Here is a 20,592-nt window from a genome sequence, read left to right as displayed (position 1 = left end):
TGTAAACGTTTTCTGAACCCTTTCAAGTTTCACAAGATCCTTCCAATAGCAGGGAGACGAGAACTGAACACAGTATTCCAAAAGTGACTTAACCAATGTCCTGCACCGCCGCAACATGACATCTCAACTCTTATAGTCAATGTACTGACCAATAAAAGCAAACCAAATGCCTTCTTCACTAGCCTGTCAACCTGTGGCTCCACTTTCAAGGAACTATGAACATGCATTCCAAGGTCTCTGTTTGGCAACACTCCCCAGGATTAAGTGTACAAGACCTACCCTGATCTGCCCTACCATTTATGCAGATTAAACTCCATCTGCCACTCCTTGGCCCATCGGATAAATGTCCCAGACTTCTTTAGGATAACCCTAATCCCAAGAACTCATTACCAGTGACAGGGAATTTCCACACTTGTTAGCAAGTGATTTTTAACAATGGTCATCACTGTTGGCAAAGACAACCTATATGACTATGATAAAGAACCTTTTGGAACTTTGATGGACAGGAACCTGCTTGGATTAACGCATGGAATGAATGAAATGTGACAATTTGGATGGTGGCAGGGCATTGGAGAGGCAAAGGCGGTTGGAAATGGGGTAAAAGTTTCCAAATATACAAAGGTCAAAGCTTCTTTTTTAAAAAAAAGGGAGGTGATGTGATGAGATAGCAAGAACTGCAAATTCTGGAGTCAGAGATAACACAGTGTGGAGCTGGGGAATCACAAGAGGCCAGGCCGTATCAGAGGAAAAGGAAAGCTGACGTTTTGGGCGGGAACCCTTTGGGAGGGGTAAAAGCTATTAACAATATTAGTTAATAGGGACCAGGAAGGGAAATCATGAGTAACAGATGGCAATAGGAAACTCTCATGGATGTGGTGAGTTTGATGAATGAGTGATAGGACATCAGACAGTAACTAGAAAAAATATGTAATTCAAAGCTTGGGTAGAGGGCAACCTTCAAGGGTTTACCTGAACATGATCAATTAAAAATTATCCAATTTGATTTAGATATTTTATGTGTTGAACATTCCTAGACAGTGGCATCCTGTTATGAACCTGTCCAGGAAACTTCAAATTCAGCAAAGATGATTTTTGTAGAAATCATAGACACTTTTACAGCACTGTGCTGTGACTTGAATGTCCAGGAGCAAGGCTAGCCACTTTGAAAGAATAAGAATGCAAGACAAGTATGGGGTTAGGGTGGTAGTTAGTTAAAGGGCTCCAGGTTTGTAAGATGCCAGGCAGAGTTCAGTATCAAGACGTGGGTACGATTCCAGGGCAGCAAGTGCAAGAAAGCCTTGCGCTGGTCTGAAGGTGTGTTGGAGCAGATGAGGGAGTGTTGATGGGGTTAGGTATTTTGTCAGGTAATGGGGGTGAGTGCGAATCAGCATGGCAGTGCAAACTCAGATTGGAGATGGGTCTGGTGGGCTTCTGGTCAGAGGGGAGGGATATCATGTCTGACAAGTACAACAAATCAGCAGAGGGTACAAGGAAGCACCAGGCCTTTGGGAGTTTGAAGTTGCGTGCAACGGCGGGGTTGGGAAGGGTGGTAGAATCTGGTCAGGTCAGGTTGCTGATCATAAATCTGGAGATGTAGGAGGGTAGTACATGGCAAACAGGGAGATCTGTCCAATAGTTTTACCTGGGGAGTTGGATTAAAAGTCTACTCTTGAAACTTTTCCTGGCTGACAATTAAATTTAATAGAATTGCACCCTCCAAATTTTTAAACTTTATACAGCTTTTTTTTTGCAAGCTCTAACTGCAGGGTAATTTCTTTTCAGAATTCAATTTTCTAGGAAATTTCCAATGAACAGGTATGGCAGGGATCATATGTGATTCTAGTACTCAACTCCAGTGTGCACAACTCTAAATTAAAAAGTCTCTTCGTGAGATGGTTAAACTGCTAACAAAGCTCACTTATTTAACACAAGTTCCTATCATTCCTCTTCCCTAGTCTTTTCCTAGAGCATCTTGGGACTTCTCTTATTCTGCTGGAGACTGCTAAAACAGGTTGTTGTTGGTACGAGTCTTTTGTCTCTGAAAAGAAACTTGCACCACTTCTGAACTCCTTTCTCCGGTTCTCTCACAAAAGGAAATGGTTTCTGACTGTCTGTGTCAAAAAACACCTTACTGTGCAACAGCCCAATTATTCTCTCTCCTACTCTTATTGAAAAAGCACAGCATTAACTCAAAGATTTATTTTTAAAGCTTCACTTAGATGCAAGTAGACAAAATGTCAGACATGTTGCTACCACACAAAACTCAAAAACTGAACTAAAATAGCCTTTGTAATATATAGTGCAGAAAACAAATCAAACATAAAAGGTCAACATGATTCTCTCCATAGCAAAATGCAAGTTTCCAAATTATAATGATATATCATGAACCTTCAACAAGCTTGAAAATGGTCGGCAGTTTGAGATTCACGCAGGTTACTCAACACAGCTCTCAGGCTCTGGACCTGGTCTTAGAGACTCAGTATTTATATGGCTGGTTCAGTCCAGGTTCTAGTCAGTGATAACCGCCAGAGAATGTTGATAGTTGGAAATTCTGCAATAGTTATGCCACAAATATCATGGGAAGATACATAGGAGGATCTGTTAGTCATAGAGATACACAGCAGAGAAACAGATCCTTTGGTTCAACTTGTCCATGCCCATTAGATATTCTAAATAAATTTAGTCCCATTTGCCAGCATTTGGCCCAGACCCCTCTAAACCCTTTCCATTCATGCATCCATCCAGATGCCTTTTAAATGCCATAATTTTACTAGCCTCCACCACAGCCTTAGGCAGCTTGTTTAATACACATACCATCCGCTGTGTGAAAAAGTTGCCCTTTATGACCCTTTTAAATCTTTCCCCTCTCCCCTCAAGCCTATGCCCTCTAGTTTTGAATTCCACCATCCTAGGGAAAAGGCCATGGCTATTTACCCTATTAATGCCCCTCATGATTTTATAAACCTCTATAAAAGGTCACCCCTCAGCCTCTCCAGGTGGTCATATCCTAGCATTTGTGTGACACGAATGTTACTTGCTACATATCAGCCCAAAGCTCAATAATATCCAGATCTTGCTGCAAACAGACACAGCTTCAAGTGGTGAGGAGTTGCAAATCTTATTGATAAACTGAAATCAAGACAAAGACAATGACATGAAGATGATTGAGTCTAGAGATTACTCTGTGATATCCTGCAACTAAGTGCATTATCTGACAACAAACAACCATTTTCCTTTGTGTTCATTATGTTTACAATCAATGAAGAGCTTTTCTCCCCTTCATGATTACCATCAAATTCAATTTTGCTCAAGTTCCTTAATGTCAAACCTGGTCAAATTCTACTTTGACATCAATGGGAGTAGTTTTCACCGCACCTAGGAAACTATTGAGACTAAATAATCAAAATGACTGACAAAAAAAACTCGAAGATTTTAAGTGCATTTGAATTTGCATACATTAATAACAGACCTAACATAAGTGCATGCAATTTATTCAACCATACCTTCATGGACAATGCTAAGGATCTTGATCCGTAAGCAAAAACAGAATTTTTGGTGGCAGCAAGGTGAATTTTAGAGTTGAATAAATTGGAGAATGTCATTGATTCAGTTGCATGTTTCTGAAACATGATTAAATAGAGACCCCTGGAATGCTGCTTTATTATTTTCATGCTGTAATCTTTATGGCTTTAGCCAAAGTGCGATTCTAAACCTGCAGCACAATCTCCTTAATAACCATTCAAAATGATTTCAAGTTAAAAAAGTTTGGCTTTAGAAATGGAATATAACCACAGAAGCAAACAAGAAACAATAAGATGTATATGACAACATTCACATTAGATAGACATATGATTCCAATTCATGAAAGATACAGATTCACTACAACTGAGATGGTTCAGTGAGATGGAGAGAGGAGCGAACATATCAGGTTAGACGAGAGGATCTACTGGATCAAATTTAGGTCTAACCTTTGTTAAGTACAGCAAATCAGTAGGGGGTACAAGAAAGCATCAGACTTCTGGGAGTTTGGAGTTGGGTGCAACAGCTGGGAATAGGAAACGATGTTCCTGCTAGATTTGAAAAAGGTGATGATAGAATACAAACTGATGTTCTTTTTATAACTTGTTTAACTGTTAACATGTCTGGAACTTGACAGTTAAGTATGGGATTCTTTGGCACAGATGGCTGTTATAGCTGAGTTCATAAAATTAATTAAAAAAAAGAAAGTCAGTGGTTCATAAACAAATAAAATTGAAAGGTAAGCAAAGTGAGCAATAGAGTGGGACTTACAGATGACACAGGCCATTTCCCCTTTTTTAGTTCATCCATTCAGAAAGACCCATTACAGCAGTTCTGACAAAAGGCTATTAATCAAAAACACTGGATGAAACCTTATTCACTTCCCTGTGACATGTTTGTTGACAACCTCACCACCTCAAAAAGCTGTGAACAAGATTTCACTTCATGTCTTTTACTGCAACAAACAAAAACCATAGATCAAACATTAATTAAGAGGCTGCTCAAACTGAAGAAAACAGTACGTTTTTCTCAACCGGCAACCATGCCCCTCATGATTTTATAAACCACTAAGGCCACCCCCTCAGCCTTCAACACACCAGAGAAAATAGCTCCAAACTATTCAGTCTCTCCCTACAGTTCAAACCCTCACACCCTGGCAACATCCTTGTAAATCTTTTCCGAACCCTTTAAAGTTCAACTAGCAACCAGATAATAAAACTATTTTACTCGATGCTATGGAAGTAGCAAATGTAATTAAAAGGGACAGCTTTAAAGTGACTCCTAGCTCTGCAGAGGTTTACCAATCCCCACCACATCTGATCAAATTTTCAAGCGTTCAACAATTGCTCCACTGCAGCCAAGAATCTCCATGATGAATCTCTCCATACTTATACTTTCATTCACAAAGTCCCAAAAACACAGAATTCCAGAGTTTACTGTGCCTGATCCCATAAGTGATTTTGTCAGCTGTGAAAGAACTATTTTCCTCAGTTTTACCTTTCTTCTCAAAATTTCCTATAGAAGAAGAGATCTGTCACAGAGTTCTAATGCTCGCTGCTTCTTGGCTTTAGCATTTCCTTTGTTTTGAGCTTCTGAGACAGACATTTATAAACTATAACTCAGCACCTCAAAAGATTTCTATTTGAGTTGTCCTTTCTCGACTACCATTGCCATGGCAACCTTAGGTCATAGGAACATTTCTCCAAAATAAGATTTTTTAACTAGGACTTCATAGGCTTCAGGACCATCTGTTTTACTTTGAGTTATAGTTGCAGTTAAACATAAAAGCCTTGTGAAATGCAGCATAGTAATAGCTGAAGCATTTTTGTGTAAAGACGCAAATGGAAGTCAAAGTCAATGTAGATGGTCTAATGCTATAAAAATAGGCACATTATTCAACTTGGAATACAAATTTGAAAAAAACTATAGTTTTTAAAAACAAGTATTAATAAAAATGGTTATTTCAACTACCATTTTCAGCAATAACACACAAAAAAAACACCAGTGGAAAAGAAATTTGAAGTGGCTGTGCAGATAAATTAAACGATAACCCAATCTTGGCGTTGCTCAACATCATCTCCACTGACGGCTGAACTCATGGACTCATCATTTCTGGTGAAACAGGAACATTATATCATTAAAAAAGACTGATTGGTATGCTGCCTTATGAGGTTTGGGGCAAGTTTGATGCTTCTTTTATACTCCTACACCAAGCCACATGACTTTCATATATCTTCTGGATCAAATTTTGGTCTAACCTCAATACATATCATTAATTAACAGCATTACTCATTGTTTATTAATCAAGTTATCAAAACAACAATAGTTTGTAACAAAAAAATGGTTCCCTCATGAAAATTCACAGTACTTAGCTTTTCATAAAAAGGAAACTCAAGGGGAGTGGAAAGTTACATTTTGTTAAAAATACAAAAAAATTCAGCAGCTCAGCATTTACTCTCCATCTGCAGAGATCGAGAAAGCTATGCCTCAACCACACATTTCAATAATTATACATCTTTAGGAGATTTTAAGTGACTTTTTGGATTATCTTCCTCTGCTTCAAGTTCCATCATTTCTTCATCCATTTCCTTCAGCTGCTCTTCCCCATCTGACAAACCGTCAGCTGTTGCAGAGTCCATTTTAGACTTTTCTAAAAAGTACATCTCAGGTGTGATATCATCAAGCTTATACTTGGATTTTTTCTTTTTTATTTGCTTCAGTTTTTTAAAGTGATCCAGTTGCTCCTGGTGCTGTGCCGATAACATAAAACTATTTGTTTCTGATGATCTTTCACTAATTTTCTTTTTATATTCCAATATTTTTCTGTTCAGCAAGTCATGGTCAATACCAAAATGATCCACTTCAGGAGATGATGGAGGCAGATCAGATGAGGCAGAAGTAGATTCTCGTGAAATAGGCTCCCAAGTGGAGTCTGGAGGACCATGTCTGAATTGGGGAGAAAAGCATTTCTGAACATAGTGATAGAGAAAATACAGGTCTTTAAAAATTATCAGGTAGATCTGTACATAGAAAATGTTTGATAGGAAAACCAAGGTCAAACTAGTTCATCATCTACTATCCTCACTCATGTAACCATAAGGATGGACTGACCGAAGGAATCAACCAAGGAGGCTGGCTCGGTATGGTGTCCCTACCTGTGAACCAAAAGCTCTGATTCAAAACTCACTCCAAGACTTGAGGACCAAGGAAGATGCATTTGTTCATTACTTGACCAAACAAGCTTACTGTCCTCTGAATATATGCCAATGGCAGACTGTAGATTGGGGGATTCCTGTCAGGCTTATGAAAAGAAATTGGAGTCTCTATCATCACCATCCATTATTACAGGGTAGAAAGTACATTTAAAAAGTGTACGTCACCACAAAGTTGAACTTTCTCAGTTTGGGCAGTTTGCTAGATGGCCTGCATAACGGAATGCAACAGGGGCAACAGGGTTTAATACCTGATCTGTTGATATGGATTCAGGACATGCTTCCTTGCCCTCCACACTGAGGCGATTGTGCTGTGGGTGCAACGTGCCTTCACAGACAACTGAAGAAGCGGTAATCAATTCTATTAATCTTCTACAATAGACCCAGATATAACATGAGGAAAACTCTAGAGATTGAAGTTACTGCAAGATAGTGGTCCATGCAGATGCAATATTCTCCCAAATAAGCTATATCTTCCAAGTCAAGTCACGTCACAAATTACATACACGTTTTTTAATACAAATTGTTATACAACAATTTTGAAATTTGCATTTGATTGGATCAGTACTCCCCCACAATCATACCCTGATTTAAGCAAGGTGTGGGGCTGGATGAACACAGCAGGCCAAGCAGCATCTTAGGAGCACAAAAGCTGATGTTTCAGGCCTAGACCCTTCATCAGAAAAGGGTCTAGGCCTGAAACATCAGCTTTTGTGCTCCTAAGGTGCTGCTTGGCCTGCTGTGTTCCACACCTTGTTGTTATCTCGGATTCTCCAGCATCTGCAGTTTCCATTATCTCTGATTTAAGCAAGTAGTTTTACTGTAACTGGGAGAATGGTATCATAGGGTCACAGATACGCTGTGGTACTTCAATTTTTAAGGGATTGGACCAGCAACTGAAATCACCATTGTGTGTTATTCAACGTGGAATTCAATAAATTTGGTAATGTGCAGGCTAGCAGAGAAAACATGACCATGAAGCCCAGCAGATCACTGCGGGAACTCATTCGTTTGTTAATAACCCAGCAGGTGTTGCTTACATATAACTTTGTGTTGTGGACAAAAGTCAAACTATTTTGTAATGTACTTACAGATAACTTGAATAAATGATCTATTTTCAAATAGAAAAAAATGCCCTCTGAAATGGCACATAGTTTAATTGCTACACATTGAATATCCATCGGTGTGATTAAGTTTACACATCACTCACTATGAACATCCTGATCCTTGCTTCGTGTTTGTTAAAAAGATCATACGGCAAATTTTCAGGGTTGAAATACCTTCCTTTATAATGTTATAAACGGTAGTTACCTAAAATGCCTTCCGTTCCACGCTTGCTCAATATCCATAGTCCCTTCCTCAGAGCCATAATCAGCAATTTCTAACAATCTTTCAACCTGTAGTAACAAGTAAAGTATGTTTAAATACTGTGTATTTTAAAACTCTGTATAATAAAAACAAAGAATAAAAAAAATTAAGCATTTTAACTTTTTTATGGTCTTGTCAAACGGCTTATGACAAATCTATTAGCTTGTTGTTAAACTGTAGCCACAATCTGCTCAGAACAGATTTTAAAGATAGAACAAAATAAGAAGCCTTATCCTTTGCCATCTAGGCTCTTACTTGATTTCATTTTATCATAGATATTCATTTCAGTGATTATTACCCACCTCAGCTATTGCTGATTGCTGTTGGTCTTTAACAAAGACCAATGGGGGAACGCTACCCATGACTTGCCGGGAAATGAGAAGATGCCTAGAAAATTTTTTAAAAATTGTTTTAATTGGAGTTTGTCCACCTTTAAGTCAATAAATGCTCCTGGTGCATTTTCATATGAATATTTCTTTGTAAACTATAAATGAAACAAATAATGTTTAGTTAACATCTAATATAACAAAAAAGTGAAACTTAATAGAAAGGTGGCAATGACACTTACCTTATATGTGAAGAGCATTTTTCTAAGACTCGCTGAACACGATCATCTTTTTCCACTGAACCACTTGCCACCCAATAGACTCGACATGTTGAAAAATCCACAGTCAACATTACCTATAATACAATTAGCACATTCCAATATCAATGAATCTCTGAACTTTGCATAGCTGTGGACTAAACCTTGATTAGCAGATTACCAGGACTCAGCAATTTTAAAAAAGTACCTTGAAATATTATTACAAGCAGATTATCATCCATTACTATTTATAACATAGATTTCAGACTTCAAATACAAAACTAGTTTTCTCACAAAAGAAGCCAAAATGATTAAATATTTTGTTTAGAGTGTGCAAATTCTATCCTCTGTGTAAACATTTCAACTTCTGGTTTTGATTTTTTTTTCCCCCAAGTTGACATGTTTCTGGAGTATTTTGGGGATAAAGTTTATCTTGAGACTTTATTCCTTTTCTTGCATTATGACAAAAACTGGCCGTGAATTATTTTCCAAAAAATCGTTCATATTCTTGACAAATAGACATTCAAAACCACAATCAAAATAGCAAACAAAAAATTCCCTCAGTAATTTCCAAACTAATTGCTAGCTTACATTCAAGCTCATTCATTCAACTTCTACTGCAGAATTTCATTACAACCTAAACTGCTAAAACAATATATTTCTAGTTCGGCAATATGTTACAGGTGCACAATAGAGAAGACATACAAAGATACCTGGTGCTGAGGAATCCTGGAGCCAGATATTCAAATCCTATCTGTAGAATTTTCACAAAGACTCCGTTAAAAATACGTAGTCTCAAATGCGTCCTTATATAGGTGGTATATTAAAACAGGGAAATTATAGAATTACAAAGTCATCCTGAGTTTTGACTCTCTACAGGTAAGAGGATGACATGGCATATGGTACAGCAAAGACTCTTACAGATAAGAAGAATCTGGATTTAAGAAAGATCTTCCTACAGTCTCAAACCGGGGAAAAAGACTATTTAAAACGATAGGTGTGAAAGATCAAGAGCAAACATAGGCATTTTTGATAAAGTAAGGTAGTATTGGCACATAGAGACAATGAAATATGCTATGTTTAAAACAAACTTCCCTTTCTGAAAAAGGTTTTATTTCTACAAAGAAAAACAGGAATTTAAGAAAGATAACTAGATGAATCAATGTTTCATAAAAACCAAAAGAACTGCAGATGCTGTAAATCAATAACAAAAACAAAGTTGCTGGAAAAGCTCAGCAAGTCCAGCAGCATCTGTGAAGGAAAAAACAGAGTTAACGTTTTGGGTCCAGTGACCCTTCTCATTCGGATTGTGTGCTCTTTCTGCAATTTGCGCTGAGGCTTCAATACATTCTCCAAACTGGAGGGCTTATGAAGCTATACAAAGGGTTCTGAGGAAGGGTCACTGGACCTGAAACATTTATTCTGTTTCCTCCTTCACAGATGCTGCCAGACCTGCTGAGCTTTTCCAGCAACTTTGTTTTTGGATCAATGTTTTTCTTACCCTAAAGTGTTACCACATATCATACCTTGTATAATATTTCCTGTTAAAAATAATCCAGTTCAACTCAATGCATGCTTGGATATGACACACTGATGCTCTTCCACTGAGTTCTAAGTAAATTGAAAGAAATCAAGAGCAACTGGTGTTGTTTCCTTATGTTGCACTTAACCTTTGGATAGAAAAATACCTTCAAAACATAAAATTGTACTTACTTTGGATATCTCAACTTTATACTCATATATTTCCGAGCTGACTTCATTACTGTCCAACAGCTCTGTGATTGCTTTATAAAGAATATTGTTGAGTGCTCTCATTCGGATTGTGTGCTCTTTCTGCAATTTGCGCTGAGGTTTCAGTACATTGTCCAAACTGGAGGGTTTATAAAGCTATACAAAAACAGCAAACAAAACTGGGCAATTGTAAATTACATGATAAATAAAAATCCCACATTTTAAACAAGTAATATCCTTGAAAATCCAAACTGAGCCAAGGATACAGAGAGAGATTTCATCTGAATTCTAATGTTTCAGCTTGGATCAGTCAATAGTGCTCTCACCTCTGTATCATCAAGTTGTGGACTCAAATTAGCATATGAATGAAAATTAATTCTCCGACGGTCCTTTGTTGCTTTAAATGAACGAGGGGTCATAGTTTTAAGCTGGTTGGAGGGAAGTATAGAGGGGATGTCAGAGGCGGATTCTTTACACAGAGTTGAGAGAGCTTGGAATGCGTTGCCAGCAGCAGTTGTGGAAGGAAGGTCATTGGGGACATTTAAGAGACTGCTGGACATGCATACGGTCACAGAAATTTGAGGGTGCATACAGGAGGATCAATGGTCGGCACAACATCGTGGGCTGAAGGGACTGTTCTGTGCTGTACTGTTCTATGTTCTAACATTGTTTCCCCCACCAGATTCAAATCAATATTAAATATTGAATAATCAAGTTGTTATTCTATTAACCCAAAAATGTTACACTATGTGCTGCACAACAAATTATCCAATTGCTTAGTTAGAAATCTTTTTCTTATTTAACAATTTTTCTCAACCTGGTCAGAGACGTTCTTACACACTTTTGGAGCAAGTGAGACTACAACATGGGCCTCCTAGTCCAGACAGAGGGATACTACAACTATGCCACAAGACAAGCCTATAAAAAGAGTAAAAAAAATCAGAGAAGCTTCTGTTAATGTAACAGTTTCAATGGTAATAAGCATAGAGTTCCAAGTTACAAGGATCAAGAGACTGGCATATGCACAGTTCTTGGAAATGTATAGGAATAAAGGAATGAGTAGGTCACTGAGCCTGTTTAGCCTGTCCTGCCATTCATTAGGATCATGGCTAATTGAACATTTCATTTCTTTTTATCTACACCATTCCCTTAACCTTGCATGCCATTGGTTTAGGGGTATGATTCTCACTTCAGGGATTACTGCATATGGCGAATGAGAGAGAGATCGGTTGGGGGCAGGGGGACACAGTGGCTAGCATTGCTGCCTCACAGCACCAGGGGTCTGGGTTTGATTCCACTCTCCCGGCGACTGTCTGCGTGGAGTTTACACAATGACCCTGTGTTTGCATGGGTTTCCTCTGGGTGCCCTGATTTCCCTCCACTGTCCAAAGGCGTACAGGCTAGGTGGATTGCCCATAGTGTTCAGGGATGTGTAGATTAGGTGGGTTACAGGGTGGGATGCTGTGAGAGTCAATGTGGACTTGTTAGGCTGAAGAGCCTGTTTCAACACCATAGAGAGTCTAAGTCTATTGATAATTAGAAATCTATTAGCCTCAATCTTAAGTAAACCCTAAGAACATGCTTCTACAACCCTGTGGTACATACTTATATCTCTAAATTAGGTGGGACCACCTTATTCATAAATTATTCCCCCTAACTCTAGACTCTCCAACCAGGGGAGACATCTTTTCTGCACCTACCCTGTCTATCCCTTTTAAGGATTTGCAGATTTCAGTGGGATCATCTTTCTTTCTTCAAAGCTCTAGAACCCACAAGCCATGTTAACCCAATCTCTCTTCATCAGATATTCCCTTCAACTCAGGAACAAGTCTGCGCATCTTTGTTGCATATTCACAGTGGCAGTAATGTTTTGCCTGAGATAAGGAGACCAAAACCGCAGACAATATTCCAGGTGTGGTCTAACCAAGTTCCATACACTTGAAGGAAGATTTCACAACTCCTATACTCAAATCCCCTTGCAATAATGGATAACATTCCATTAGTCTTCTTAACTGCTTGCTGCACCTGCAACTGCTAATTTCCATCAACTGCTCATTCTCCCTAGCCACCTGGATCTCTGCTTGTGGGAGATTTCTGGTATCTTCCTCAGTGAAATAACAGACAAAATAACCATTTAGCTTCTCTGCCATTTGTCTGTGCCCATACATTCTCCTAACACTGCCAATAATGGACACACATTCATTCCAGTCAAATATTTCCTTTTAACATACCTTTGGAATCTTGCACAATTCATTTTGTCAGTACTCACAAATCCCTCCAACCTAGATGACATTCAAATTACTCACTTCATTTAGCCAACTGGACTTTCTTTTTACTACCAAACAGAAACACAGAAGAGTACAGAGATAGTAGGAACTGCTGATGCTGGAGAATCTGAGATAATGATGCGTTGGATCCGAAGGTTGATAGGGTGGTACATGAGGACCAGGGGGATTCTGTTTTGGTTGTCATCGCGGAGAGGGGATGTGAGGGATGAGTTGCAGGTGAGGGATGAGTTGCAGGAAATGCAAGAGACACAGTCGAGGGCATTTTTGGCCACCGTGGAAGAGAAATTGCGGTCCTTGTTTTTCAAGGTTTTTGATCCAACACATCATCCTCTGACACTTCTGCCATCTGCAATCTGACACCACCACCAAAGACATTGTTCCCTCCCCACTCTTATCTCCCTTCCGAAGGGACCATTCTCTCCATGACTCCCTTCTTCACTCCACACTTCCCACCACACCCAGCACTTTTTCCTGCAACTGCAGGAAGTGCTACACCTGCCCCTTCACCACCATCCCAAGGCCCTAAGAAGACCCTGCACCTCTGCCAATGTGGTATACTGTATCCACGCTTCCCGTCATGGTCTCCTCTACATTGGGGAAAACAAGTGGTGGCTTCGGGACCACTTTGTGGAACACATACACTTGGTTTGCAACAAACAACTGCGCCTCCCAGTCGCGAACCATTTTAACTCCCCCTCCCACTCCTTGGATGACATATCGTTCCTGGGCCTCCTCAGATGCCACCCAAAGGTTGCAGGAACAGCATCTCATACTTCGCTTAGGAACCCTGCAACCCAAGGGTATCAATGTGGACTTTGCAAGCTTCAAAATCTCCCCTCCCCCGGCCGCATCCCAACACCAACCCAGCTTGTACCTGTCTCCCTAACCTGTACTCCCACCTATCTACTCCTTCCACCACAAGCCCCACCCCCATCACCTACCTCCTCGCGTCATATCACCTCCTTGACCTGTCCATCCTCCCTGGACCAACCTATACCCTCCCTAACTCCCCACCTACATTCACCTTTATTGGCTCCAACCCTACCTCCTTGACTTGTCTTCTTTCCACCTATCTTCTCCTTTATCCATCTTCTGTCCACCTCCCCCTTTCTCCCTATTTATTTCAGAATCCCCTTCCCCTCCCCATCTCTGAAGGAGGGTCTAGGCCCAAAATGTCAGCTTTCCTGCTCCTCTGATGCTGCTTGGCCTGCTGTGTGCATCCAGCTCTATACCATATTATCACAGAAAAAGACAAGAGTACAGTTGGCTTACTAGGGAACCATGGCAGCTAGACTTGAACAATTTTCATGACTGGGTCTCATTAACATGCCACTCATTCACCAAACATTTGGTTATGATAGATGAAGTTCAATTCTCAGGGAATAGGCCCTGACTCTACGAAGAAAACCCAGTGGTAAGAGAGGCCCATTGTTTCCTTGTTGGGCCCATAGTCCCTGGTCTACAAAGAACTCATCTGACCCTACAGATAACCTCCTTGCCACAGCTAGATTTTCGCACTCTTGTATCTTCCTTGGCTTCAAATAGGTGTTTACTTTCCTCTTGGAAAGATATCGGTGTCCGACTCAACCATTCCCTGTAGTATTCCAAAGTTATCACAATTATAACTCCAAACCAAAAGAAAGTCTTTTTCTACTTACTTCATAACTTTTAAAATACAGTAAATCTCTTCTGAACCTCATACAGTCCATTAAAAACAGCTCAGTACAAGTGTCTCATAGCAAGTATAGTTTTTCATCCTTCTCTCATGAACTCATCAATATTCACTGAGGAGGATTCAATGAAAACCATGCTCAATAAATGCTTCCTCATCTGTTCCAGAAGATGAAAACTTTAAAAAGAAATTCTAGCATCTAAAATATTCACCTGCCTAAAGATTGTCATTTTTATTCCTTGTTGCACATCTCTATTCTTTAGGGAAAACAAAACTATTCTACTGAACTTAGTCTACAATTGAGAAAATGAAAAGATTCTCTCTAGATTGGTTTTTCTTAGAAGAAAACCACAAAATCTGGAGTGTAACTTGATAAGGAAGTACTCCTTTGAACCTTCACCAGGGCTTCGTTGACCTGATCCAGATGGGATGCAACCTAGATTATAAAAGGATTAAAATTTTGAGAAGATTTGTAGCTCAGGTTGAGTTTCTGGATGAGAGTTTGCTCGCTGAGCTGAAAGGTTAGTTTTCAGACGTTTCGTCACCATTCTAGGTAACATCATCAGTGAGCCTCCGATGAAGCGCTGGTGTTATGTCCTGCTTTCTTTTTATCTGTTTAGGTTTCCTTGGGTTGGTGATGACATTTCCTGCGTTGATGTCATTCCCTGTTCTTTTTCTCAGAGGATGGTAGATTCGCTCCAAATCAATTTGTTTGTTGATGGAGTTCCGGTTGGATGGCATTCCAACCGGAACTCCATCAACAAACACATTGGCTCCAAATCAATGTACCATCCTCTGAACAGGAAATGACATCACCAACCCAAGGAAACCTAAACAGATAAACAGAAAGCAGACATAACACCAGCGCTTCATCGGAGGCTCACTGATAATGTTACCTGGAATGGTGACGAAACATCTGAAAACTAACCTTCCAGCTCAGCGAGCAAACTCACATCCAAGGATTAAAATGTTTTAAAAAAAACAATGATTGATTGGTTTGATGTTTATTTATAGTTGCTGTTGATTATCCATTTTTGATGTTGAGATTCACAATTGATGCATTTTATTCAAAGTTTTTGCCGTGACATGAAACGAAAGAGATTATTTCGAGTTTAAGGCTCAAAGAGTATTGGTGAAGTTCTTCATTACCAAAGAAAACCACATGAACTCTATAAACAAATCTCTCCTATCACTCAAATGACAAGAACTCTTTTAGTCAGGGGAAAAAAATAAAAATCAGTCAGCTTCTCCAGTTTGTTATATTACACATGCGCATTTACTAAAACTTCTCTTACCAACTGAGATCCCAGTGTCCGGCTTTCATACCAGCACTTCTTCCTGGTCGAAGATCAGAAAATAATAGATTGAGCATATCAATAATTGGGTACAACTTATATCATCATTTCACTACACCACTTACAGGCCGGGTGAGACACTTACATGCTAGTGTGAAGTGCAATCTTACCACCAAGTAAGTGCACGTACATGCACAGTGACCCCCATGGGAAATGCCTAAGATTTTGGACAGAAATATGTACGGCGGTGGCAAACTTAATCCAGGTTAGTTGTAACTGTTTAGAATTGATCTTAACACCACTAAAAATTTCAGTACTACTGTAGTTAGAAAGCTAATTATTTTCAATTTCCAAACCAGTTGGTGTCAACATGAACACCTCACCTTCTCAACCTCGCCCCTCATTTGAGGAGGCATCTTTTGAATTTAACTCACTCCCTCTCAAACAAGACACCAGAGTCATACAGAAGTGAAACAGACTCGTCTATGCTGACCAACCATTCCCAATCTAACTGAGCCCTATTTGTGAGCATTTGGCCCATGTCCCTGTAAACCCTTCCTATTCATATACCCAACCTGACACATTTTAAATATTGTAAATGTCTCTGCCTCTGCCATCACCTCTGGCAGCTCGTTCCATACATACACCACTCTCTGCGCGAAAAAGTTGCCTCTTAGGTCCCCTTTAAACCTTTACCCTCTCACCTTAAACATACGCCCTCTAGTTGTGGACTGGCCAACCCTCGGAAAAAGACCTCGGCTATTCACTCTATCCATGGCCCCCGTGATTGTAGAAACTTCTATAAAGGTCACCCTTCAGCCTTCAATGCTTCAGGGAAAAAAGCCCCAGCCAATTCAGCTTCTCCCTATAACTCAAATCCTCCAGTCCTGGCAATATCCTTGTAAATCTTCTCTGCACCCTCTCAAGTTTAAAAACATCTTTCCTAGAGAAAGGCAACGAGAACTATACACAGCACCCCGGAAGTGGTCTCACCAATGTTCTGTACATCCACAGGATGATGTCCCAACTCCTACACTTAATGCACTGACCAATGAAGGCAAGCATGCCAAACTCCTCCTCCATCACCCCATTTACTTGGAACTGCACTTTCAAGCAACTGTGCACCTACATCCCTGGTTCTCTTTGTTTGGCATCACTCCCCAGAGCCTTATAATTAACTCTATGTCCTGCACTGGTTTGCCTTACCAAAATGCAACACCTCATTTATCAAAAATAAACTCCATCTGCCCTCACTGTCCATTGTCCCATCTGATCAAAGCTCTGTTGTACTCCATGATAACTTTCTTCACTTATTTTGGTGCCATCTGCAAACTCTGTGGCCATGCCTCTTATATTCACATCCAAATCATTGAAATATATGACAAAAAGCAATGGACCCAGCACCAACCCTTGTGGCACACCATTGGTCACAGGCCTCTAGTTTTGAAAAGCAATCCTTTACCACCACCCTCTGTCTCTGACTTTCAAGCCAATGTGTCCAATTGGCTAGCTTCCCCCTGCATCCTAAATATTCTAACCTTACTAACCAGTCTACCATGTCATCTGGTCCTCTGGGACCATGGCAATATTAAAATAAATTTTATTTACCATTGAAACTGCTTACTTTCAAACATCACAAAACTTTTTTTCCCAAGTCTCCTAAATGGCAATTAAATTGTCAATTTAGGTTTATTTAATAACAGCAGTATTTCCTGAGGAGCCACAAAATCTATTTTATTATTTCATGTATAAACCACATAAAATAATAAATCAAATCGTTGCAATTTGACAGTTTGATCCAGTTTGACATCTTTTAATGAGATTAAATAATTTAAATTATGGTTACGTGAATATAGATACAGTAAGCCACTTAATTTGTATTTATGCTGATCAGAATGAATCCAGTGAAAAGTTTGAGCCAAAGAAATCCAACTGCTGAGTATGTCCAGCATTTTGTTTTATTTGTTCCTTTTGCCACTCAAGGTGGGCAGAAATCATATTTGGCCATGTTTGTTTGGAAACAAATCACAAAAATATTTGAGATTTCAACAAAATCTGGTTAACAATTAGTGTACGGCCCAAATAAAAACAGATCAGTTCTTTCAGGTTCTAACTTTTTTTTTTAAAAGGATCCCTTGGAAGATATGACAAATTGACGTTTTCCTTTCAGAAAATTGTGGCTGTCTGAATTAGCTGAAAATGAAATGGAAACTCTTTTTAAAAAGTGTTTCTTTTTTCAATGTTGTAGTTACTGGTTAGCTCAGTCATCCATATGGCTGATTTGCAAATGAAGAAGCTCATATCCCGTACCAGTTGAGGTCTACAAGATGACCCTACAGGTTCAAACTCATCCCTTGCCTGAGGCATTGTGACCCTCCAATGAGACAGCAGTTCTGTGGTCCTCTGAGATTATGACAACACTACCTGGTTACAAATCAGGCGCAGAAAAAGCCTCAAGGAACAGTTGGAGTATTGTAATAACACTGAGTTAACAGCATGATGGAGATATGTCCAGAGTAACCTCAATTTATTATAGGACATTGGGTGTGACAACATTCCCATTTTATTTCATTGGCTTTGTGAAATTTTGCAGCACAACATGAAAGTATACTGCCCATTCACATCATTCTTAATTTGAAGAAAGCAAAACTCCCTCTGACATATGACAAAAAGAAAGCACAGGAGAAACTCAGCAGGTGTGGCTTCATACGTGGAAAGAAAAACAGAATTAACATTTCCAGTCCAGTGAAGCTTTGTTGACTCATCTTTATCTGTCTGTTATGTTCACTGCTGCCAAGAGCACAAACTCTGAACTCTGAGGTTCACTATTTTTGGTTTGTTGTTTTCCAAACCACAAAGGTTTGCTACTCAGCACTGTATTGGTTGCTAGTTCATAATACAATTTTGATGCATAAATACAAATTTTGTTTAAAGTAAGAATACAGTATAATTGCAACATCTACTTGACATAGTCATTGATATCTGATCTCAGTCATAGCAGGAATTTTGAAACAAACAAGATAACTTCCTGCTACCACAAACTGCCTTCAAAAATTGTAAAACTACAAATCTAACCACTTGGCACATTTGTTAACTTTTTTTTCTCCTATTCATTTTGTGTCAGATGTAGGTGTCACTGGATGGCCAGCATATCTTGCCCATCCCTAGCAGCCCTTGAGCTGCCTTCTTGAACCGCTGCAGTCCTCCTGCTGTGGGTTGATCCACAATGCTATTAGGGAAAGAATTCCAGGATTTTGACCCAGCGACAGTGAAGGAACGGTGATATATTTCCAAGTCAGGATGGTGAATGGCTTGGAGGGGAACTTGGAGGGGATGGTGTTCAAATATGTCTGTGATGCCCTTGTCCTTCTAGATGTAAGTGGACATGGGTTTGGAAGGTGCCGTCTGAGGATCTTTGGTGAATTTCTGCAGTGCACCTTGCAGATATTACACACTGCTACTACTGAGTGTTGGTGGTGGAGGGAGTGAATGTTTGTGGATGTAGTGCCAATCAAGCAGGTTGCTTTGTCCTGGACGGCGTCAAGTTTCTTCAGTGGTGCTCGGGCTGCACTCAACCAGGCAAGTGGGGAGTTTTCCATCATGTTCCTGAGTTGTGCCTTGTAGATGGCCAACAAGCTTTGAGGAATCAGGAGATGAGTTACTCACTGCAGTATTCCTAGCTTCTAGGTTGCTCTTGTAGCCACTCTGTTAATGTGGTGAGTCCAGATAAGTTAAATATAAATTAAATAAATACAAATTAGTAAATATAAACTAGCTATGTACAAAGTACTCACTTTGATTTAGATAGGAATTTCTTCAGTAAGTTCTTCTTTGCATATAGACAGCCAGTGCTCTGCACTTGCCTGCATTGACCTCCAATCAGGCTCATACCCAGCAATCTGTAGCAACTACCACGCGCCGCACATCTGCGCAGTGCGCTCAACACTCCAACTGCTGCCATCGGGCCGACTGCGAAAACACAAGAAAACGTTCAGCCTATATCCACACCTGCTGTTTCTAGGGAAATGAGGGTTTTTTTTAAAAAAAAGCACTTATGTCTAGCCCAAACTCTCGATATATCAAAAACACACACCATCAATGTCTGGAAACAGTATTACACCAGGACAAGGTAACAAGACGTACAGCCGGATGAACACTGCGATCCGAGCAGCATCTTAGGAGCAGGAAAACTGACGTTTCAAGCCTAGACCGTCCATAAAATCTTACAACACAGCAAACCGCTACTGCCGCTCTGGGGCGGTCTGGATGAGATGGGCAGATCCTTTGATGCACATGCGCAGCAACCACGCCATTGGCGGAAATTGGTGCTACGCGTGCGCGCTTGTGTGGGTTCTTTTCGTCGGAAAAGTACGCATGTGCATTCTATAGTTCACGGCCCTGTTTGCGGTGCTAATCGTCCGTTTTAATCTCAATCGTATACCTTATTGGACTTGTTGTAATGTGGTACGATTAATGTTTAACACTTAAGACTGGTATTTGAGCTCAAAGTTATTTCGTTTGTGAAGAACAAAATAATGCTCCTGTTGAAAATTTGTTATGAAAGCGGAACGATAGGAAAAATCCAGCAGGCCACGCAGCGGCTATGAAGTTATTGCACAATTTCAAATCAGTTGCAAGTATCATAATATGTGACACTGCGACATAAAGGTAACCACTTCACCTTCAGTCATACTCTGGGTAAAATAAAGTCAGTGTTGTGTGTTTAGTTAGTCAATTCTGTGCACAGCAGCATTTTAAACACCAAATCTAGAGTACGTGTAAGTCTGTGATATTATAATTGTCTCAAGAATAATACGATATTCATCATATATGGTAGAATAGATAAAATGCAGGCCAGCATTTACGGCACATCATCCTGGTAGTAGCATTTAAGTCCATAAGACATAGGAGTGGAAGTAAGACC

At 39.7% G+C, this 20,592-nt stretch overlaps 1 protein-coding gene across 1 annotated transcript; it reads right to left on the bottom strand.

Annotated features, from left to right (window-relative positions):
* Nucleotides 1-2,315: 2,315 nt before the first annotated feature.
* rbfa (ribosome binding factor A) lies at nucleotides 2,316-19,922 on the bottom strand. Its single transcript, XM_048524492.2, has 8 exons — nucleotides 19,762-19,922; nucleotides 19,463-19,637; nucleotides 15,669-15,711; nucleotides 10,396-10,569; nucleotides 8,668-8,780; nucleotides 8,402-8,486; nucleotides 8,043-8,128; nucleotides 2,316-6,465 (listed from the first exon to the last, which is right to left on the bottom strand). Exons 2-8 carry the CDS (start codon nucleotides 19,627-19,629, stop codon nucleotides 6,027-6,029), a joined length of 1,107 nt encoding a protein of 368 aa, XP_048380449.1. The 5' UTR covers nucleotides 19,630-19,637; nucleotides 19,762-19,922; the 3' UTR covers nucleotides 2,316-6,026.
* Nucleotides 19,923-20,592: the final 670 nt, after the last annotated feature.

This window comes from Stegostoma tigrinum, chromosome 2 (genome assembly GCF_030684315.1).
Source record: "Stegostoma tigrinum isolate sSteTig4 chromosome 2, sSteTig4.hap1, whole genome shotgun sequence".
In the NCBI taxonomy this organism is placed as follows: domain Eukaryota; kingdom Metazoa; phylum Chordata; class Chondrichthyes; order Orectolobiformes; family Stegostomatidae; genus Stegostoma; species Stegostoma tigrinum.
This window is presented reverse-complemented; position numbering and strand designations above follow the sequence as displayed.

Excerpts from the sequence above, each read along its gene's own strand:
- rbfa (XM_048524492.2), bottom strand. The coding sequence starts at position 19,629 with ATGGCAGCAGTTGGAGTGTTGAGCGCACTGCGCAGATGTGCGGCGCGT. Across the intron at positions 15,712-19,462 it reads AAATTCCTATCTAAATCAAA|GAAGAAGTGCTGGTATGAAA; the intron begins GTGAGTACTTTG and ends ATCTTCGACCAG. Across the intron at positions 6,466-8,042 it reads TGGAACGGAAGGCATTTTAG|ACATGGTCCTCCAGACTCCA; the intron begins GTAACTACCGTT and ends TCCCCAATTCAG.